The sequence below is a fragment of the Gymnogyps californianus genome, chromosome 5 (assembly GCF_018139145.2).
Source record: "Gymnogyps californianus isolate 813 chromosome 5, ASM1813914v2, whole genome shotgun sequence".
Taxonomy (NCBI): domain Eukaryota; kingdom Metazoa; phylum Chordata; class Aves; order Accipitriformes; family Cathartidae; genus Gymnogyps; species Gymnogyps californianus.
Genome location: NC_059475.1, coordinates 59,141,769 through 59,163,679, shown reverse-complemented (window position 1 = coordinate 59,163,679; position 21,911 = coordinate 59,141,769). Strand labels below are relative to the sequence as shown.

Sequence of the window (21,911 nt, the reverse complement as noted above, 5' to 3'; positions counted from 1 at the left end):
CTAATTTTGGGCAGGTTTTTGTGGGAGAAATGACTCCAAGCCATGTGTTTGGATTAAGGATGATGATTGTATGATGTGCCCATTCAACTCAGCTGGCACTGCAGGCACTAACACAGCTCTTCTTAGCTCCCACCTCAGTGGTGGGAGGTGCTGGGGGATGTTGTATGAGACTTTTGTCTGCTCTGTTTTGTTTTGAAAGTGGTTGGAGAATCTGAAGAGGGGGAATAACCATCAGATGGTCCTGGCCTGGGCAGAGAAGGTGAGGAGATGGAAAAGGCGGTGTCTGCGAAGAAAAGAGGTGTATATGTGATAGGGCCTAGCGCAGCTGGCGGCAGAAGTGGGGTGGAAGGCTTGTGGAGTTTGTGAGCTGCTCCCAGTACAGCTGCTCTCGCTGTCACCTCCCCAAGGACTTGTTCCTGGTGCCTTTTCAGAGTGATGACCTGCTGCCTCCAGAGTGAGATGCTTGTTTTACTGAGGCTTTTATACTCATTTTAAAATGAATCTAAACCAATAGTACCTTCTGCATTGTGCAGGAAGATGCAAGAAAGCCAGATAGGAAGGAGATTATGGGAAGAAGAGGAATTTGATTTGAAAAAGTAAAAAGAATTAGTTCCTCGTTTCCCTATAAAAAGGAGGAGAGGAAAGGGAATGGAGATGTGGCCTTTAAAGGGTCAAATCAGATCTGCCTCTTTGTGAAAAATGGACCTGATTCATAGTTCTCTGGTAAATCTGAAAAAATACTATTCCTGGTATTTAAAAATAGCAAAAATGTTCCTTTTCTCAGCGAGCGATGGCAAGTAAGGGTGACGGTATCCAAGTCCTCCAAATCACACGTGATGGATTGTAAGTGATTCAGAGATGCTTAGAAAGCCTTGTGTGTCCAACTGCAACTGTCCATCCAACAGATGGGAGATCGTCTGCTGCAGCAAACGGCAGGAGGAAATATCTTTGAATATCCTGGCTGCCTCTGGAGGGGACAGGTGTTTTTCCCTTTGACTATTGACTATCTTCTGTCAGCCTGAAGGTCACATGAATGAAATAGGGCTACAGAAAATAAATCAGCAAGAGCGGAGGGGGAGCATCACATCTTTGGCCACCAGGCCTTGCAAACTCAACTGCAGATGCGTGTGCATGTCTGTGTATACATGTGCTTTATATATATACACACTCAGAGAAATGTAATGATTAGATAGAGGACTGAAACTGCCATGCTATTTTGTGCATATTTCTGCTGTAGACCTCCACACAGTCGGCTCTGGTGAACACACTGTGAAGAGCAGTCTGGAGCCTCTAGCAGTGGCACAAAGTGCTTTCACAGGAGGGCTTTACTCTCTTTTTTCCTTGCTTCACTTCTCTCTTTTTCAAATAAGCAAAGTCTCCAGGCTGTGGGAGCTGAGCAGGGCATGTGTGAGCGGCGGGGGCGGAGGTGGGGCAGCTGGGGCCTGAGCCTATAAAGCCAGAGGAGGGTGATGGTGCTGGGAGCAGGATGGCCTCAGCTGAGAAGAGGCAGCGGCGGAGGAAGAGGCGTGGGGCTGGGCAGCCCATGGAGGGTACGGGAGGAAGGGAGCACCCTGTCACAGAGCCCTGTTGTGGGGTGGGGGGGTGGCATGTACAGAGACTGAATGCCAGGGTGGGAGTGCTGGGATAGAGGGCTGACTCTCAGCACGGCTTTGCATTTGTCCCTCTCTAGTCTGGTTTGATGTCTTGAGTACAAATACCTCTTTGAGGGTTCAGAAAACGTGTAGTGCCTTTTTAAAAAAAAAAAAAAAAAAAAAAAAGAAATCCACTTTACAGAGTATAAGCTTCTCAAAAAAAAAAAAAAATTATGTTTTTCTCAAGCTGCATGAAGGACCAGTGAATCAAGTCATTGTTTTGGTAGTAGACAGTGGCTGCTTCTTGTTTGTTTTTAAACAGAAGCTGCCTTTGCTTGAGAACTTAACAGAGACTTTGTGAAGGACTGACCAACTTTTCTAGCATAAAGGGAGTTACCGTGTCTGGGCAATTTTTCTATGAGAAGATTTTCTCTAATGTGCTCTTCTACCCTCTGCCTGTTTCAGTAGATGCTCAGGAAATGAAGGATTCTGTTAAAAGCCCAGACTACATAGAAAGACTGGCACATAAATACATGGTAACTTTTTTCTAATTGCTGCTTCTCTATCTTCCTATTAAAATATAATTTAGAAAGTGTTAGTTGCTTTGTTATTAGCCTGATAGTGCAGCTAGCTGTGCTGGAAAAGAGTGCATGAAGAACAGGTGCAAATGAATGAATTCAAGTGGTGTCACCTGCAAAGAAACAAAAAGGGAGGGAAGTTATTCCACTTCTGTGCTACCACCTGGGGAATAAGGGGGCTTATTGTTTGTAAGGTCACTGTAGCAAGAGCTTCAGAAAAAATGAGGATGTAGTTGTAGTTTTTTGTCTGCAGTTACATTTCTGAGATGCAGGCAGACCAAAAGCAAAGAAACAAACAAAACCTCAGTGCAAATCAAAAAACATTTCGTAAAGTTATTTACGGACCTGGAGTAACTGTTCCTAGCAAATGCAAGGCATGTTCTGGATAGCATCCCATTGTATTTTTTGGGGGGGAGAGGGGGAGATTTCTATTTTTCCCCTTATGTCTCACTTGTACAACCCAACCAGCAGCACCACAAATGTAGGATATTTGGAAGGACAAGCTGGCTTCAGATAGGAAAGCTTTGGAGAAACACAGTTAAACCACGACACACAGCATCTACAGTTTGTACTAGAACTTCAGCTTCAACCTGAAGCTGCGGTAACTTCTGCTTTGAGTAGCATTTCTTTCCCTTCCTCCTCTGCAGCAGAAGTGCATAGTAGAGTCAAGTACGGAGTCCGAGTCTGAATCCAGTGTGGAGGTAAGAAATGACTCTCTGACGCATTTCGATGGTGATGAGATTCCCTGATGGGTATCCAGCTCTTCCTTCAGTCTCAGTAGGGAGAGTCTAAGGCACGGGTTGCTGGGGTTGTTGGTTTTGTGACCGTAAAAGGAAAGGGGGAAAAAACCACAACCACCCCAAACCCAGCACTATTCTATCCATCGAGCTCTTCCTTACAACTGTTATTAATTTTAGCAAAATTGATTCTGAGGGGAATGAGGCAGGAAAGTGCCAGTGTTTTAGGCAGACAAATGTAGCATAAGCACTTCGCTGCTAAGAAGTGCTTAAAGCTGAACTGGGCTGTTTCTGGTGGTTAACTTTCAGCAGCTCTGGTCCAGTGGGATTTCTACAGCTCTGGGTGGAGACCCTCTACCTTCTGACTGTCCATTTTGGATGAGACTGAGAGAGCAGCTCTGTGGCTGTGGCAGTTACTTATGAATATTGGTAACTTCCTGAACATTGTTCTGTCAAACCAGTGTGTTTAATGTTGATGAAAAAAAGGCGTGATGCTGGAGCGGAGAGCTAAATACTTACTTTCCGGGTAAAAGTCTTCAGAATTGATGCTCGCTTTTAGCCCATGTGAATCGCTGTGTTCCGTGGCTTAGAGAAGCTGTCCGGCAGGAACCTGCCACCACTTCACCTTCCAGAAAGCACAGGGGAAAGCTGGAGTTGCCCATGGTCTCCTTCTGGGAGAAACAAGGCTGGAAGTCCAGCTGTCTGGCTGGGCTGGGTGGAAGAGGGGCTTGCAAAGGTGCCAGCCTGGACAAAGAGCTGTTTGCTCTCACCGAGGGTGCTGAGGCAGGTGCCAGGCCAGGGCTGGGGGATTTCTGGGCTCTTTGGAGAAGCAGAAGCTGCTTTTCTTCACTGCCCAGCACTACCCACTGGCTTTGTGGGGATGGCTCTGTGTCCTTGAACTAGCACAAGAACATGCAGTTGCAAATGGTCTTGGACTTCAGCTCCTCCACTAAAGCCTTCAGGTTCCTGTTGTGAGGAGTCCAGATTCTCCAAGCCCTGCTTTGCATCAGCTGTGCTCATACTCTCCTCCTTCCCCACTGAGAGCAGGCACAGCAATGACTGGCAGCTTGTTCTCTGAGCAGCTGTGGTGGTGGATTCTTCTAAAGGAGCACTTTCCTTGCAGTAAACTTTTTCCTTTGTGTGACTTCTTTGTACCTGTGGTTTGCTTTTAAAAGGGAGTCTCCCTACATGGCTTTAATAGCACTATTTCAGAATGATGCTGTTCTCAAGCATAAATTCATGAAGAAAGTTCTTTGTCCAGGTCTGGACAAGCCCATGTTTAACCACATGGGGAAAAGAACCCTGAAACCTCAGTGTTATGGCAGTGATACTGAGACTGGCTGAAAGGACTCGGTTTGACTGTGTTAGTTACAGAACTCTCCAAAGGACAGCAAATTTGTAATCCAACTAATAAGGAAGAATTTCAGATCATCCCTATGTAAAAGAAGAAAAAGGGACCTGAGTGGGAGGGAAGCTCTCTAAATTCTATCTTGTCTACTATTAGTTAAATGCTGATTTGGTTTACTTTTCTGGTGGTAAGGTATACAATTACTCATTGTTCTCCTTAGAGCAATGTTCTAAGTGCAGTAAGACTTACCATAGCTCTCCTCTGTCCCTCTATTTTAGGCTAACTTTACCAGGCCTCTAAAAGTTAGACTGAGATACACTTTTTAGTATCTTTTAGCAAGGGGACAATCTGGCTGCTTTCTCTCTAGGATTTTTGCCTATTCTGCTTTTACTTTCATCAATAATTCATAGGAAGGTGCTTTATAAACCTATGTTAACTTCTCTTAAATAGGTTGTGCCTAGCCCACTTGCTGGAGGACTCAAGAAAGCAAGGGACTCCAAGGGACTGCAAGTAGGTTTGGCTATTATGCAGCAGCCTTGTTCTCAGCGTAGCATCCAAAAATTAAGATGTAGGTGGCAATGTGTGGATAAACAGAAAAACTTCCATAGTAAGTCTGTGACTTACAGTGAAAGTGGTTTTAAAGCCCACTGTATGTTGCCTCTTGCATTTTTTTAATGGACAAATAAGCATCCACCATATTTAGAGACCTTTATTTTAGTTTTTAGATCCTTATGATGGTGATTCAGAAGATGCATCCATTCACTCTGACTGTAGCTTGGATTCTTTAAATAGTATAAAAGTTGCACCATGGGCGAACAGTGCCCCAAAAGCAATGGCTGTGGAGGATGCTGACACTTCAGAAGATGGAGAGTCCGTCCTTAAACCTCCAGACTGGCTCTGCCCAGAAACAAGAGTCAGTGAAATTCAGAAAGTAAGTGACTGTAAAGCACCCCTGGAACTTCCTAGCCAAGAGAAAGATTTCCCAAGAAGCCTGTTGCCATCATCTGAACTGCCTAGAGCCACAGAAGCATTTACCTCTATGTGGCTGACACCTGAGCATTCCTTACTGATGAGTATTAACCCTTCAGCCTCTGCAGATCTCCTTGCAAGCCCAGATGACAGTGCTCCAAAACCTGTACTAGCAGCTGACTGTGATGGCACAATGGCCAAACAGCCCCTAATTAAAAGAAAACAAGGGACTCCCATTCCAGAGGGTGTTAGTGAAAAACTAAGAGGAAAGAAATTCCGTGCAGCTTAATCTGAGGTATGAATAAATCATTGGACAAACTGTTTGTTCTGAAGAATGAACCTGGTAGGGATTTCTTTTGCAGATGGTACCTGAACTGAACAAGCTTTAAACAAACTAGCTCAAGCCTGTTACAGATGCAGCTACGCTGTGTACTGTAAGCTTTGAGATCCAACTGAAAAGATGGAATCAACTAAATAAGCTTGTGTGGCAATTTAAGTGAAAACTAGCTAAGGTATGTCCACAGAATCACAGCTAAGCTTTGTGCCTGGGTGCTACTTTGGTGCCTGGCACCTCTTGAAGCACCAGCCTAACTCCTGTATATAGTACCTAGAGGCACCTGCTCAGTTCCAGTGTAATTTCAAGAAAGTATTACAAGGGTTTGTTGAGGAGGGAAGGAAGAATGACTGCATGGCTGCCATCAGTTTTCAATAGCTATACCTTACCTCACACCTGCTTCATGTCAGTGTTTGGCTCTTCATCTGTCTGACCTACTGTATGAGAGGAAGGAAGCAGCTGTATCATGAATGATCTCACATGTTTGGCTACAGACAACTGAAATGCATTAAGCTGAACTGACTGCAACTAAAGGCAATCTTTTTTTTTTTCTTCAAACAGGGAGAAGTTGACTTGTACTATTAACATATGTGTTCCTACCTGTTTTGAACAATGTTTTAGGTGTACAGTCTCAGTATGCCTGCCAGTTTAGAATTTACAATGTGAAGTTGAACACATTAGCCGAAAGCACTCTTCTTCCTTAGTGATAACAATCACAAGCTGCAGAAGTGGTGCACACAGATGGGAGGCCAGTTAGTCGGCAAAAACTGTCTCTCTGATCTCCCTCTTCTGTATGGTAATTTCTTTTATCACCTTTAGAGTCTGGGTAGTCCGTTTATGTGGAAGGGGAACTACTATCTGTAAAAGTATAATGATGGCTTGAAATATGTTGGTATCAACTACTTGTGAAAGCATTCATTCTGTATGACTGGCAGAGATTTTTAATTTGCAGTTTCTTTCATAAGGTGGAAAGCCACTCAAAATACTATTTAGCTTCTAGCCTTGCACCCTTCCACTAGCAGCTGCATATTTATTTTATTAAATCAACTTTTATTAAAGTTAAATCTGGAGATATGGGGATGGTTTTTAATCAGCTTGGAAACAAACTGGTTAGAACAATAAAATTCAGAGGCCTTTGCCCTAAGACACAAGCTACTGTGCTTGCCCTCTGACTTGCCCCAGCAGCAAAGAACACTGCAGTGAACACTGTGAAGTTAACTGCAAAAAACCCCCCTTGCAGCTACAGATTTGTGTGTACTGCAACTAGGCCACAGATCTCTTTAGAATTAAGACTCATGAAAAGCTTAAAAAAATACAGCATTGTGATGCAGCCAAGCCCTTCAGCCCCATGTCAGGGAAGTCGTACCCTTTTAAGTCCTAGCTGTCTGCTGAACGGTCTTCAACCACTTCATCTGAGGCTAAATAAAACTGCATTACTGACCTTCAAACTGCAGCCATAAACCCTAAACTCATCTAGTGACGATTTCACTTACTTAAACCAGTTGTTTAACACAGCATACTGAAATAAATAATGCACTAGGAAAAAAATAATACAGGAACAAGCAGGAGAGAAATAAGTTGAAGGGTAAGCCACATGGGACAGTATATACTTAGACATTCAAAGCCTGCTTATTCAGTATGAGAATCTAACTGTGGATTAACTTCTGAACTGAAAACGCACCTTTTGTTAATTCAGGCCTAATGCAGAAGTTAAGTTAACGTACAAAGAGCTGAACAGTCTGGGAAGCTCTAGCTACTTCAAGCATATTTGAGACTCTCTTGATCTCATCATTAGTACTTGCTAATAGGTGGAACTGCTTTAACCAAAGATTTTTATAGTAGCTGTAAGCTGGTACCACAGCCCAGGTGCTGAGCTATGCACAGAAAGTAGTTGCTGAAAGAAAGGTGCATGTTCAGTTCTGTTTTGAGATTGAAAAGCTATGCACCTGTATTCTTCATATGCCTCTCTGAACACTTGTATTAGCCACTGTTAGAGAGGACAGTTGTTCTGACAGGGTAGTCAGAAGGGTAGAAATGCTCACCCAATGAATTTAGGATCAGAGAAAGCAAGCAAATACTCAAACCATTACAGCAACCCAAGCAATTAGCAGGAACTCTCAGCTCCCCTAATTTGTTAACAGTTGGTGACATGTGAGTCTCTGAAATAATATTGTAACTCCTCGTTTAAGCATTTAATACTATCCTCCTGGGCTTAACGAGACATGAAACTGGAGGCTTATTTCACCATAAAAGCAGCTTAAGGAAGAGGATGCCCTGTGGTCAATAGGACAAGAAAGTCTTGTTTAGGATACTCTAGCTTCTGAATGCATCTCAGCAGCTGTGTAAACACAGGTTACTTGAAGCAAGAGCCAGTTCATTGCTAATAATTCATGCAATGGCATCAGATACCATAGCAGATAATGCCAGGCTTTGTGTCTTACTGCACTGAAGACTTACATTCCAAGGTTCTTGTTACTGGAGGTTAGCTGAACCAGCTGCTGAGCTGTGTGAAGGTCAACAATATGCATGAATACCAACTTACTACTTGTTTTTCTCTGCAAAGATCATAGCTACAGTTTTTCCAGACCAAAAAAATCATCCTAAGAATTATATTTCCAGAAATAGAGAGTCAAAAGTCTTGCTATAGATTTTATTTCATATAACATGATCCATCAAATATCACATCTACCAATAACCATCTGAAGACCTCATCCGATTTTCCTTCAAAGAAGTCTAGCCTATCAGCTTTCCAATGCAATGCCCCCCTTTCTTTCTAGTCAACTTAACACAAATCCATCTGACAATCTAACCTAACCAGGTTACAAAAGTACAGGTGAATACTACACAGAAGACTGACAATTACTACAGCATTACCGGTCAAAACAAATCTTTTCACTCAGTGCAGAGAACTGCAACTCCACGTTCATAGAAGCTACGGGGGTCTTCCTTGGTAGCTATTTCAAAGTCAACCGTGAAAATCAGATCAGCACGAGTGAAGTTCAGATAAACTGGTAAAGTAACCTGGGGAAAAACAGGAATACAGAAGAAGAGTTATGTAAGGTAGCTGAAGAGTATAAGAAGTTTCTATAATACTGCATGGTATTTATGAGATGGGAATTTAGTCTCAGATAACTCAAAACTCAAAATATGAGGAAAAAACTCCAGGCCTAATAAATTCACCTAACGCACAGCTGCCTTTATAGATATAAATTCAAGTTTTGACCTGAACAGCATTAGTATTTTTGGATGCCTCTCCTTCTTCTTATCTAGCTACAAAGGAAAGACCTAGTCAACACTAGGTCTGTTTGCTGCTAGCCTGGAATTTAGGTACCAACTGACACTGAGAATATTAGAAAAGAACAATTTGATTTGTGGTGCCCGATAAAAGTATCCATAAAGCTTCAGGAAAAAAACTGCTAGGTATATCTAATTATGAGAGTTCTTTTTAAAATTATTTTTATCAATACTTACAACATTTGCTTTTTTATCAGCATTTGTCTGCTTGATCCAGCGAAGCTGTGTAATGGGCAGTACAGTTGAAATAGCATTTGAAAGTGACAGCTTGTTGTTATTGCATGTAGCTCCCTGAAGCTTCAGGCCTGTAAATTGAAATACACTTTAGAGTTCTAAGAGCTTTCATACATCCAGACAAAGATTGTCTCCCTATGTATCATTCAAGGGCTAAGTCCACTAAATGAGAGGTAAGTATTTCATAGTGCAAAATAAAGAGGTTGTAGCAGCTATACTATCCAATACCGCTTAAATATATACTGACCTGAATCTTGAGATTTATTAGCATTACAAGTACTTCCCTATTAACTAATATCAAACTAATCTTTAAACAACTTCTGAAAGTGTGTATTAACTTTTTCAATGATATGATCTTTTTCATTTGATATAGCCCATTTAATACCAGAAGCTTCTGAAAATATTTTAAAGCAAGGACCCCTTCTTTCTGATAAGTTTACCTGTGACTCCAAAACTGCACGCATCCAGTACTGCATTCTGTGTAGTTGTAACATTGACCTCAAGACAGAGTTCTTCAAGGGACCAGCTGTTTGCTTGGGCAACATATTGTCTTGTAGCAGTAATATATGCCTCTGGTACAAACAGGCCACCAAGGCACACGTGGATATTCTATTTGAGGGGGAAAAAGTTTTAAAAAAAGGTTTAAACCTTTTTAAAAAGGTTTCAGCTGCAGTATTAATTAATGATTATCATGAATATTACTTCAGCAACCTATTTACATTAAAATTTTCCTGCTGCTACTGGAACGCTGTGTAACTGCTAAACTGCTTTTTGCTCTAAGGCTGCGTCTTCTGTCATTCTAAAATACTAAGTCTCCCTCTAATCTGTATGAACAGTTAGCCTGCTAAGCCACACCATTTTAAGATCAGGAGATACTCAACAGTATTTACAAGCACATTTCAGAGAACATCAACTGAAGTTGTTTTGCCTGAGGAACTATTTAGAAGCCTTGATGTGAAGACTCCATGAAGTAGTTACACAGCTCCACCAATAACCTCTAGAAGTAGTCAGCACTAGACAGATACCTTTAGTTCTTTTGCTCCACCAGAAGCAGCTGCCTGGGAAATATTCTGCAGCTGTTTAATGCGCTCACTGAAGTCGGACACCCACTGAATAACAGTCATACCAGCTGGCACTGTGTAATGAGACCAGCTACGAGGCAAAATACCTATGAAAAATGTGAATACATATAAGTTGTTTGCATACAAGTTAGAATTACACACTATTTTGACACTTTTTCTCCCAATAGCCGTTTAAGACTTGGACCAGGATATCAGCCTCTATCTTAAAAGGCTCCTCAGTAAGTGAAAGCACTTTCAAAGATTACAAAGCAAATGGCCTCCAGGTCTACTATTTACTTAAAATGCCATCCAGTTCAGAAACCCTTCAACAGCAACTTCGGTTACACACAGCTATATACTGCAGTAACCGATCTTCAAATTTTTGTGAAGATTTGAGTTCTTTAGAAAAAACTGAAGAGGTCAAGTATCTGTGTTTCAGTAAATGCTTTTGTTCAAAGCAGACAGCAGATCTTCATGTATTACTAGAAGCAGGATGTCTGTGAAAATTCCACATTTATGTACAATCTTGAAACAGAAGTTTAGAGAACTTGAGTACTTTCTAGGAGATTTTATAGGAGCACTATTACTCACTTTGTGGTATAAATAACTTTGTTCCGGCACAATTCAGGTACTGAAAGAATTTAGTAAGATTTCAGCTTAGAAATTAAAGCTGCTGATATAAACTGTACAAAAAAGCCTAATATTAGCTACCTCAACTTGAAATCCCAAACCAAACCAACTGGAATTTTATGCTCGACTCAAAAGTATTGCTTGTGTCAAATGGTAAAGTCAACCCCAATTTTCCTGCAATTTTTTTTTAAGCTGCTGAGCATAATAGCCTCTAACTTACAGAATGCAAGAGGCAAAGAGAGCACTGGGAGGTGCTAATTTGAATTACCATACCTTTCACCAGTTCATTTATAAGTGTACGCAAATAGTTGGTTTGTTTCTTTTTTCCTTCACACACTTGAACCACATCTGCAAGGTCCTGACGAACATCCTGAAGCAGCTTAGCTCCCATTTTCACCTCTCTCTCAAAGAATCGGAACAAAGGATCCTGATTGTCAAAACATTGAAAGTAAGTTGCAGATCAAAGTTCTTGCTGGAAAACTGCTACAAAAAGCAACCCCCAAATCCTGGATGGACTGACCAGTGACACTGCGACTACAAGCATGAAACATGAAGATGCAGTCGATGGTGCAGAAAGTGATTGCAGAGACTGTTTTACAACCAACAATCTCCTCACCCTTGGAAAGGCAAGAAAGTAGACATCTTCGTTGAACAATTAATGCAGACTGCCTGCTGCAGCTCCTTCCAATCAACTCTGGATTTCTTTTAATCAGCAACAAAAGGTTCTCACCTACTATCTCAGAGTAAATCTTTAGAAACAGTTCAGCAATCACCGGCACATTCAACTGGGGAGCTTATTCCCGAGTTAGAGCTTAGGGTACTACTGTCAAGATCTCAAAAGTTTCCTCCAGCCCTTGCAATTTCTGTTCCCAGTTAGCAGAAGCTGCTGCCCTATCTCCCCCTCACTGACCATCACTAAATTTTAGCAGTAATTAATGTGCACTGGCTGTAAAGGCAATATCGTAAGTAGCGGTCAGTGCGCTACAAGTACAACAGGAAGTACTTGTTTCTTGCTACCTGATCACAGAGAATCTTCAGAAGTGGTACCCTTGATAGACAGTTTGTCATTGTATTTCTTCCTATAATCCCCAGAAGACATAAACCAACTTTTAAGAGCATTTCAAGAAACCCAGCATAGCTATGGCAGTCAGAATCAGCATCGATACAGGTTCCATTGTCCCCCCCAACAGTTTAATCGGTACTTGCAAATCACAATGCACTTGTTCCAATGCACCAGAACTTGTGCACTTCCTATGCCAACATCAGATAAAACTTAGTTCTTACCTTAATGTTTTCCACAGTCCGCTTCAGATGGTTTAGAGTTTGTGGGATAAGGTGAAGCCAGTTAGAGGCTGTGGTATGCAGTGTTCTCATCCAGGCTGGGCGACCATCTGATGTAGAATCAGTTCTTGTCTTCTTCTCAGTTTCTGCATAAGCCAGATCATCCTCATCCTCTAGCATCTGCATTTTCAGCATTTTACTGATCATGTCTATGCCTAAACCAGAAGATATGCTGTTAGTCAGAGAAGCAGTGACATCAAGATTAAAACATCCTACTACATGCAAGAACTAGGACTTTTCTTTTTCCCTAGTCTAGACCTAAGATTCAGAACTGCCTAGCTGTAGGTGGCTCCAGAGCTGACAATAAAGCTTTCCAGAATAAAGACGGCAGCTTGACATCTGGAAGGCTGAATTTAACCGGGTTTTTTTAATTCACAAGCTTCTGGTCAGTTTTTGGACTACTCGAGTGTCTTACCTTGCAGAAGTTAAACCAATTATGTTCAGGGAGGAGGGGAAAGCTATCAACTCTTCAGCAGGTTTGTATTTCTCTTCTGCTTTTCAGTTAAAATGGTGGCCTGGTAATCTATGCAAGACATTGTTAAAGTTTTGGTTTTACCTTGTGTGGTGAGAAGAACCTTCTCTGCATTATTTGGCAGGCCCAGCCATGATGGCGTTTGTGTATCTGGCAGCATCTCAACCCACTGGACAAATTCTTCACGCCTGCAAGTCAGAGTTTTAATATTCGTTAGAAGGCTTCCTCTGTTAGAATGGCAAGGTAATTCTTTGCCGGAGACAAACGTTTACACAGCTAAATTCCAGCAGACAGATACAGGTTTGTTGTTGTTGTTGTTTTTAATTTAAAAAAAGAGAAGATGTACATAGAGATCAGGATAAGGAAAAAATGATACCTGATTCCATCTGGCATCTGAATATCTTTGTGTCCATCAACTTTGCAAGCCAGTTTGAATTCACTATCAAAACTTAAAGTAGTGAACAGACGTTCCAAGAAAGTGTTTAACAAACGTTGATCAAATTCATTATCGATACGACCTCCATAGATAGACTGTGCCATCAGTGTCTTTAATGCAGACCAGGGGATTTTATCAGGTGAAATGTTTTGGCGACCCTATAAGTAAAATGCAATGTGATTAGCAGGAAACAATCCTTTTCACATCTCCTCTGATCAAGGAATCAAATTCAAGAACTAAGTTAAACTGCCATCAGGTTATTTGTGCCTACTCATTTAACTTACAACACGTTTCCAGAACAGACTGTTTTACTGAAGATCTTAAGTAATTTAAGTATTACCTATACCTAAGTACACAGTACTACTTGCCTTTGCTGTATCATCCAACCATGTATCTACTGTGTCACAGGCAGATCTCAGATCAGATTCTCCAAATTCATACTTCTTGGACCAACCCAATGGAGCATAGCGCAAGCGCTCTTGGATAATGGCATGGAACCAGGCAAGGAGGAAATATAAACGAGCACGCTCGTTTGGAGACTAGGAAGTGGAGAGAAAAAAATATAAATACAACTGTTACTCAAGTGAACTGATAAAAATCAAAGCCTGCTAAAAGGCTAGAAAATATCAGATTTAATGCTAGGTTGCTACCAAAACTGAATACATTCTACCAACAGAAGCAACTACTACTTTACTTCCGTGAGAAAAAAACATTCTATGTACATCTTAGAAGCTGAAGTTTTATCACCTAAGGCAAGATTTTAATGAACACATTCTTCCATTTTCTTTCATCTACACAAACCGCAGCCTTACCTTGCACATTCTAGAAACCGGAATGCTACTGAAAGTCCTCAGCATGTTTGCCTTTACGCCAGGAGGAGGTTCAAATACGAAGATTCGGCCAGCACGTAACAAATTCACTGGCACCTAGAAAAGATCAATAAACTCAATTCCAGTTCCTTTAGCCTTCACTAAATTAAATCCCTCTAACAGCACAGTTTGCATTAGCTTCAAAACCTCATTGTGAGCACACATAGTGAAGTCCTGCCTTTCTTTTGGAGGGCAGAGGAAGCAGCAAAAGGATGGTATGAAGTTTTCAGCTACAATTAAGTTATCAGAAACCAAGGCTAGTAACTACCCTGACAGGCATGTATTCTCCTTTTTATTTACTGCAGAACAGCAGTCATAAGAAAACCTTCCCTGGGTAGCACTCTTGGCTCTGCAAGCCGGTTACTCTACCACAGAATCAAATTTCAAATCAACGTTACCTTTGGATTAATCTCCATGGTAAGGAAGAGTCTGAAGCAAGCATGGGGTTGTAGGGAATGTAGCTTCTTCTCTAGTTGCATGAGCCAGCCAGGAGCCAGGTGAACGTTCTTCAGCATTACCCATCTGTGAAGTTTTGAAACAGAACAAGTGCTTTTTAGTGTACAGCTTATGGATCCTGGCTATAATCACCAAAGAGTAACAGAATATGATATCAATGCTACAGATTTTCCTCCCTCTTTTAAACCTGTCTTCTACACAGAATCAGTTACTGTGTACTGTAAATGGGCTAACTTTCCTGTTTTGCAGATACAAGCTACTTCTTCCGAAAATATTTAAATCAAATAGTTGTGAACAGCTGTGCTTAAGTTATTACAAATTTCAGTTCAGAAGATAGTCTCAATTTTTGTTTTACTCACGGTTTTATCTATTTAGCCAACAGATTTCCCCCATTTACCTTTCTACTAGGCAGTATTCTAGCTAAAAAGGAGATAGAACTTACCTTCCAGATTTCACTGCTGTGTTTATTGCTTTATCTGCTTGGTTAAACCCTTCAGCAGAACCTAAAAGACAGAAGGGTTGCTAAAGCTCTTACTGCTAACAATTTCATTTATGCTTAGATGATGAAATAAGGTATGTTTTTACCAATAGCAATAGAAGTAATCTGTGTATTCTGCTCAGCTGCAAGGTCTTCAACATGACCACTGGCATCGTAACCAGGCACTGAACACATCAGCACAGGGGTATTAGGCTTCACCTGTTGTCCAGGAAGTTTAAACAGATATGAATCAGTCACTACATGAATATGAGAATGCAGTAAGCTCAGTCTTTCTTCCCTCTGGCCAGCTAAAGACATTATGCTACCCTTAGTTTTACATTAAGAAACAGGAAAACAATCCACTCCTCATACCACGGGGAGAAGGATAAGTAGAAGAAATGTTCCAGAGGATAGCTTTACTCACTATGTAACTCATGCAAGGTGGCACTAAGCATTACCTCAGGATTTCAGCCTTTCAAGAACAAGCGGGTTACCTCTGTATCTACAATGTGTGTCAGATCTAAAGGCTGCTCCATAATGGACATGAAGGACTCTCCAAGATTTGTTGAAACAAAGGTATGTGCCATTGCCAACAAACGATCTGGACGGAAGGCCTGGATCAGAAGCAAGCGATGAATGGCCTGTCCAATAGGAGCTGAAAAGAGGAGACAGGATTAGATGTCTTCAATCCTCCATTCAACTCTTCCCATCTTGTTCTGAAGACTAGGTATTTATAAAGTTAATTATCCCTTTGAGAGATCTGTTGCAACATTTTAATGGAATGCTTATATTCTGTCTTCACTTTGACAGTGAAAAGAAACTTACCATCTTCAGCTGGTTTGTCTTCTGCGACATTTTAATTACCTGCTCAATTGCTCATGTTGTGAGCCCTTTAAAAGCCTACCTTGATAAGATACTTTTGGATTCTACTGAGATGCTACTGGTTTACAAAATCTACAGTCTGGAAGTATTGCCATGAAGTGATTTTAACTTCCAGGGACAACAGATCTCTTCACTCACTCATTCAATAATCTGCCGTTCTGCTCGACTTTGAAGTATTATATACTTGTCTAGCATGGATAGTATACATAACCTAGAGTTGCTTCGGTTAATGGTCAAGCAGCTTTACAGTAGCTAGTAAATACAAGCTTAGAATCCTTAATTTAGCCACCTACAGGAATGAGCCCTGAATGATCATAGATAGCAAACACTTCCTAACGTTACCTTTCAGACAGGGGAGGAACTGAAGGCAACAGTTACCCTTAAATTCTAACTCTTAACAAATTAGCACTAACAACTAATGCAGCAAGAATTAAGACTTCATGCTTAGATACAACTGCAGGAGGAAACATTCTAGTAGATCAGCTCTGTCCTCAGAAAATCTGTGTTTTGGAGCTTTTCAGAGTATTGAGCTGCCTCCAGATTTGCAATGACTAAGTGTCATGGTTTAACAGCAGCCAGCAACTAAGCACCACGCAGCTGCTTGCTCACTCCTCCCCCCTCCCAGTGGGATGGGGAGGATGATCGGGGGAAAAAAAAGTAAAACTCGTGGGTTGAGATAAGAGCAGTTTAATAACTAAAGTAAAACAAACTATAATAATAACAATAATAAAATATAATAATAATAATGATAGTAATGAAAGGGAATGTAACAAAAAAAAAAAAAAAAGAGAGAAATAAAACCCAAGAAAAGACAAGTGATGCACTATGCAATTGCTCACCACCTGCTGATCGATGCCCAAGCAGCGATCCGCCCCTCCTGGCCAACTCCCCCCAGTTTATATACTGAGCGTAACGTTTGATGGTATGGAATATCCCTTTGGCTAGTTCAGGTTAACTGTCCTGGCCATGCTCCCTCCCAGCTTCTTGCACACCTGCTTGCTGGCAGAGCATGGGAAACTGAAAAATCCTTAACTTAAGATAAGCGCTACTTAGCAACAACTAAAACATCAGTATGTTATCTACATTATTCTCACACTAAATCCAAAACACAGCGCTGTACCAGGTATTAAAAGAAGAAACCCAACTCTATCCTAGCTGAAACCAGGACACTAAGGTTAATCCAAACTATTATGTAATCTAATGAGACTGTAGAAGTATGTTTCATCCTCAGTGGAAGACCAGATCACAGGTTAAGGTCCAGGAACCACGTGTAGTAACAAAGGTTTGGTTTTAAAAAAACCAAAAAAATCCAAACCAAAACCACCAGACTTGAGGTTCTTCCACAATCCTAACTTTATGATTTTCCCAGGCATTAAGGTCCAAGTTAAAGTTCTACTTTAGAATTGCTTTAAAATCATAGTAATTCTACTTAGATTAGTACAGTAGGATTGGTGTGGACAATAGGGCAACTTAACTTACTTGCAGGTTTTTCTTCAGTCCAAAGGTATGGTACAGTCTGCTCTGGTGAACTGCTATCCAGCCAGATACAGAATTGCTATATTGAAAGAAAATGCAAAAAACTTGAAATGGAGTTTCATGGCATCAAAAATCTGCTTCAAGGTGCAGGTCCTGTTCATGGTGCAACAGAGATGTTCAATCTCAGCCCTAAAATGTAGAATTTAACGTACTGCAGAAGTGTTCAGCTACATGCCAACTGTCAGTAGGAAACAAAGATTGCTAGGGTAGGGTTGAACTTGGTACAGTCCAAGCTCTACTAGCCTTGGATTTGCAAACAGATCTTTAAAAATTCTAATAAGTAGCTAAACGTTTAAACAATGAAATGCACAAGTTCATAAGATTTTTCCCATTTAATGCTCATATCTTATCCTCTATCTTAAGAATAAACATTTAGATTGAGTACCAGATGAAGCATTTGAGCTTCCATCTACAAATAAGTCTTGAGAAATAAGGGCTAACACTGTTAAAAAGAAGCACTATTATATTAATGAAATTAAGTCAAACATTAAACTTAGCCCCAAATATTGTCCAACACTCAACATAGTTTGGTCTTTTCCAAGGCTTCTAGATATGTATGGTTTGAGTTTTTCATATATAAATGGTTTGAATGTTTCCCTGAGGAAGACTGCAATTTGACCAGCGGATTTAGTAAGTTCTCGGCTCATTTTTCTTCAATGAATTGCTCCAAGTTCTGTTGGGTTTTTTTAAACAAAAATCCACATATAAAACTCAAATTATGCTTTATCTATTATGCTTTTTTTAGATGTGTCCAATCATTTCACTGATTGCGCCTAATTCTTCATTGCCTCCAGGACCCCTGATTCTACAGATCTCTGCCAAGTCCCAGCCCAAGCTATATGTTATTTTACCCCAGGTTGAAGAGTTTGAGGAAAATTAGATGCAGCAAAGAGAATTCAACTTTTAATATAAAAACTAGGCAGGGCAACCAAACAGGTACTATTTAAGATACAGACATATTTTGGAACACACAGTTTCACAGTCAGGACACAGATGTATTCTTAGAACACTTAGGTCATGAGAAGGAGCAAAGTGTTCAGCAGCTAAGCACTATCCAAATTTATTCCAAATAGTAACGTCCAAGAGCCCACCATAATGACGTTACGTATGGCTAGGGCTGCTCCCTTCTACTGCATAATTATCACACAATAGTGATACAGTAAAAGACATGTAGTATCACACTTTCTGCTACCACAGGAACCAAAGCTGACTGCAAAGTTAGATGAATGGTGAAGCTGCTTCGAAGGCTGAGTGATGAACAACGCTGCTATTTACAACTCAAGTTTCATGGCTGGATTACAAATGAAGTAAGAACATTCATTTCCACAACAACTACAACTAGTTAATCTGTAAGGCTTCCCTTCTCATACTAGGAGAGCTTACTTGTAAGCATGAAGCTCTTAAAGCAGACACCTAAAGAGCTTCACCAGATAGTTCAGTGCAGAAACAAACCCTAGCCAACACTTACCTCATCAGCTTGAACTTTTGAAACAAGGTCCTTAAATGCAGGAAGGCAGCTCAACCTCATCATTGCTTCTGTTTGCTCTACAGTCAGACCATTGATTTTTGGGAGAGATGCAGTGTTTAGTACAATCTCCTTCCCTCTCAAGAAGTGCTGGAATTCTGCATCATACGTAGGCTCCCTAATGTTAAGGGAAAAGACGACTTTAGCTAGCTGCCTTCAAGACATCCCTCCCTTTTTCAACTAAAGTGAAGCAAGAAAAGAAATGTTTACCCAATAGTGCCTTTCAATTTAATCCGGGCCAACAACATCGCAAATGTTATATGATCTTGATGCAGCATGCCACGTGCCACTCTATTGAAAGCCACCTACCAACAAAACAGTGAAGTTAGTAGTGTACGAGGCCTTGAACTCTGACCCTTCAAAAATGATTAAAGAATTACATTTACTAATTAAAAAACTGAACCTGAAACAGATCCTTTGTGATGATTGAGAGACGCTGAGTATGGTCTGTAATTCCCTTCAGATTTGGGTTCTCATACAAGACATTGTGATAGATGTCCAAGAAAAACTGGAGAGAGTATTGGTACAGGAAATGTATCTGAAAGACAGAAGAGTTTGGTTTTTCTCTCTAGAGTCCTGCTGTTTGATAGTCAATGGCTTATGCTTACCAAATTGCAATATGGCAGCCAGGGCTGGAATTTAGCTTTGAACAGTAAATACATGAAGCTTCTGGTAGAAGAAGAACTCATCCTACCTGTTTCAGTGACTCCATAGTAAAGTAGATACTGCTGCACGCTGTAGAAAGAGGCAGGTACTGCTGAGAAACAGTCTCCACTTCTTGCATGACAATATCAGTTTCTTCTACTTTTCTGGTGACCTCTGCTGCTTCCTTCTTCAGGTTCTCAAGAGTAGTAATGATGGTGTCATCATCCAGGATACGTCCCTTCACTTCATTAAGCGCTTGTAGTAGGGATTTTTCTAACTGACGCAAGCGCAGCTGAAATTCACCTTAATTAGAAGAAAAATTAGGTTACATATTGTATAGATGTGTTAGTTTTTAAGAATTACATGAATTGTGTATACTTTGCCATTGGACATACTGAAAAAGCAGGAGTATCAGCTATAAAGATATTTTACTGTGTATTTCTAAAGCTACAGTAACACCACTGTATTCTTTTAGAACAGAAGGAAGTTTAATTTTGGTAAGCATACCCTGAAGCTTCAGGAGGTCAGAGCGTTTTTCATCAACATCTGGTCTTTCAGCTTTCAGGACTTCATTCAGACACTGGCTCTGTAAGCTGCTGCGAGTTACTGTAAAGTTCACAAATGTAACACGAGAGCAGAGGTCCGGTGGGAATTCAACCTATCACAGGAAACATGAAAAAACTCTCTCAGCTCTCTGACGTACCATTTCTACAAACAGGATAGCCTTTTGTTTTTACTTACTGTTGGATCTCTGGTGGACAGGAAGATAACAAAGGATGGTGACAAATCAATATCTTGGTCTCCCAGAGTAATCAGAACTCTGCCTCCAGTTCTGCGGACTTCACGATTCAGAACAGGATTCAGAACTGGATCATAGCTCTCCACATCCTAGAAGCAGAGATGTGTTAAGAGATTCTGTTGCTTGCAAGCGTCTCAAGCTAAAAATCCTGATCCAACTGAGGCTTAAAGCTCTGGCAAGCAATCAGTTTGCAGTTGGTTTGGAATACGGATCACATTCAGAAGGTATTTCCACTTTAGATTTGTAGTTGAGCTACACAACCACAGTTTAGCCTATTACCATACAAAATCTCAGAAGGGGAGTATTATTAATGGTCGTAATTGTGTTAGTTCTAATGCATAATAAGCCCTATTCTAAGCAGCACAAGCAACAGTTAGCGATCTCATCTGTGAGCTAATCCTTTGTTTTCCCATTTCCATACTAAGAAACGAAAAATATATCCATCTCAAGTGAAAGTCAGCTATTCCTACAGATGCCTATTTCTTTGTATTACTGAAACTTCTTCCTGCTACTCAGAGTAGATTTAATTCTAGAGAACTAGCTATATTAGATGCTATTATCTATGACTAAAGATAGCATATGGAAACAAAGGAACAGACAGACAGGTTGCAAGTCATTTTATAGAGTGGAAGTAAAGAAAGATCATTTCAAAATAAAAGCATTTGATCTTGAAATGGTGGAAAAAGGAAATACCTTCTTTTGATTGTGTATCTCACTAATCGTATTTTTCTCAGGACTAACACCTCACATATCACTCAGTACTAGTTTACTTGTTAAATTATGGTTTGAAAATAAAGTTGTTTGCATCTTACTAACAGAACGATTGCAAACTTTTCTAGTACACAGGGCAGAATTCAAGAATTTTAACTAGTTTCTACACAATCATGCAACTAACCTGGACTAGAAGTGGGTTACCAAATCTCAAGGCACTTTCCAAGTTCTTCCTGAAAGCGTCATCCAAGAAACTAGTACGAGTTATCTTACGGTCTTTATATTCATTCATGATAAACTCTGTAGCTTGCCCAGAGGGATCAATGATTAATGGATACCTAAATTAATGATAAAACACTTCAATTATTTGGGTTTTGACTGCAGACAGTCTCTAAGCAGTTTTATGAATTTAGGTTGCATTATTAGTCTGAACTCTAAAAGCTTGTATATTGAAGGAATAAATTGGCCAAGTTCAATAATTTATTTCAGTTCAGATTTTTGAAAGGTAAGTCTGTATTTGGGCAACAAAATAGCTTCAGTTCAAGCCAACTTATTTTAACAGCTGAGCATAACAAAAAAGGCAAGCAAAGATGAATGAGTTTTTATGTTTTCACATGGTTGAGAAGCTTTTAGAAACATTAGAAGCTCTCAGAACAGTGAAACAGTGCTTTGAAAGAGTTATTGTGATTCTTTGATAGATGCAAAACCCTGCCTGCTGTGAGAACATTACTTTAGAATTCTACATCTTAGAATGAAATACCTATTAAACCGCTTGAGCATGATGGCATTCTCAGTGCACAGGTCATCTGCAGGTAGAGAACTTGCTTGCCAGCGAAGCCGCTCATCTGCGTTGGAAAGGTACTCTGTCCTTGCAATGTCTGTACGGAACTGCAAGAAGTACATACAGTTAGTATTTGACTAGAGATTCTACAACTAGCTGGTGAAGACATTTTGAGTAAATACAGGTTTACAAGGTGTTCTTTT

The 21,911-nt window shown here is 40.5% G+C and overlaps 2 protein-coding genes across 5 annotated transcripts in view; one reads left to right on the top strand and one right to left on the bottom strand.

Moving 5' to 3' along the window:
• The first annotated feature begins 212 nt into the window (after positions 1-212).
• Positions 213-8,123, top strand: LOC127016919 (uncharacterized). Of its 2 annotated transcripts, XM_050897749.1 has the most exons (5): positions 222-259; positions 2,058-2,128; positions 2,818-2,871; positions 4,706-4,765; positions 4,974-8,123. In XM_050897749.1, exons 2-5 carry the CDS (start codon positions 2,072-2,074, stop codon positions 5,511-5,513), a joined length of 711 nt encoding a protein of 236 aa, XP_050753706.1. In that variant the 5' UTR covers positions 222-259; positions 2,058-2,071; the 3' UTR covers positions 5,514-8,123. The 2 variants fall into 2 exon arrangements, with proteins under 2 accessions (XP_050753707.1, XP_050753706.1); XM_050897750.1 differs by lacking the exons at positions 2,058-2,128; positions 2,818-2,871 and having other exon boundaries at positions 213-259.
• Positions 5,090-21,911, bottom strand: part of DYNC1H1 (dynein cytoplasmic 1 heavy chain 1) — a 49,463-nt gene continuing 32,641 nt past the window's right edge. The window contains exons 56-80 of one of the 3 annotated variants that reach the window (XR_007766527.1): positions 21,688-21,815; positions 21,112-21,265; positions 20,159-20,305; positions 19,925-20,075; positions 19,467-19,720; positions 19,176-19,310; positions 18,983-19,077; positions 18,716-18,890; positions 17,191-17,266; positions 15,324-15,484; positions 14,937-15,048; positions 14,794-14,854; positions 14,294-14,417; positions 13,839-13,952; positions 13,395-13,565; positions 12,967-13,184; positions 12,675-12,778; positions 12,062-12,273; positions 11,051-11,204; positions 10,112-10,254; positions 9,527-9,695; positions 9,030-9,157; positions 8,433-8,579; positions 5,948-5,995; positions 5,095-5,152 (exon numbers count right to left, since the gene is read on the bottom strand). Coding sequence is in view for 2 of the 3 variants with exons in the window: in XM_050897735.1 (XP_050753692.1) it covers positions 8,451-8,579; positions 9,030-9,157; positions 9,527-9,695; positions 10,112-10,254; positions 11,051-11,204; positions 12,062-12,273; positions 12,675-12,778; positions 12,967-13,184; positions 13,395-13,565; positions 13,839-13,952; positions 14,294-14,417; positions 14,794-14,854; positions 14,937-15,048; positions 15,324-15,484; positions 17,191-17,266; positions 18,716-18,890; positions 18,983-19,077; positions 19,176-19,310; positions 19,467-19,720; positions 19,925-20,075; positions 20,159-20,305; positions 21,112-21,265; positions 21,688-21,815 (3,315 nt within the window). In the remaining variant the exon portion in view is untranslated. Of the gene's footprint in view, positions 5,153-5,947; positions 5,996-8,182; positions 8,580-9,029; positions 9,158-9,526; positions 9,696-10,111; positions 10,255-11,050; positions 11,205-12,061; positions 12,274-12,674; positions 12,779-12,966; positions 13,185-13,394; positions 13,566-13,838; positions 13,953-14,293; positions 14,418-14,793; positions 14,855-14,936; positions 15,049-15,323; positions 15,485-17,190; positions 17,267-18,715; positions 18,891-18,982; positions 19,078-19,175; positions 19,311-19,466; positions 19,721-19,924; positions 20,076-20,158; positions 20,306-21,111; positions 21,266-21,687; positions 21,816-21,911 lie in introns of those variants that run through there. The other 2 variants (XM_050897735.1, XM_050897734.1) reach the window with 2 other exon arrangements.

What these genes read in the sequence shown, in the direction of transcription:
- LOC127016919 (XM_050897749.1), top strand. Translation starts at nt 2,072, where the DNA reads ATGAAGGATTCTGTTAAAAGCCCAGACTACATAGAAAGACTGGCACAT. An exon ending in GACTGGCACATAAATACATG is followed by an intron (nt 2,129 to 2,817) that starts GTAACTTTTTTC and finishes CCTCCTCTGCAG; the next exon opens with CAGAAGTGCATAGTAGAGTC. An exon ending in AGTCTGAATCCAGTGTGGAG is followed by an intron (nt 2,872 to 4,705) that starts GTAAGAAATGAC and finishes TCTCTTAAATAG; the next exon opens with GTTGTGCCTAGCCCACTTGC.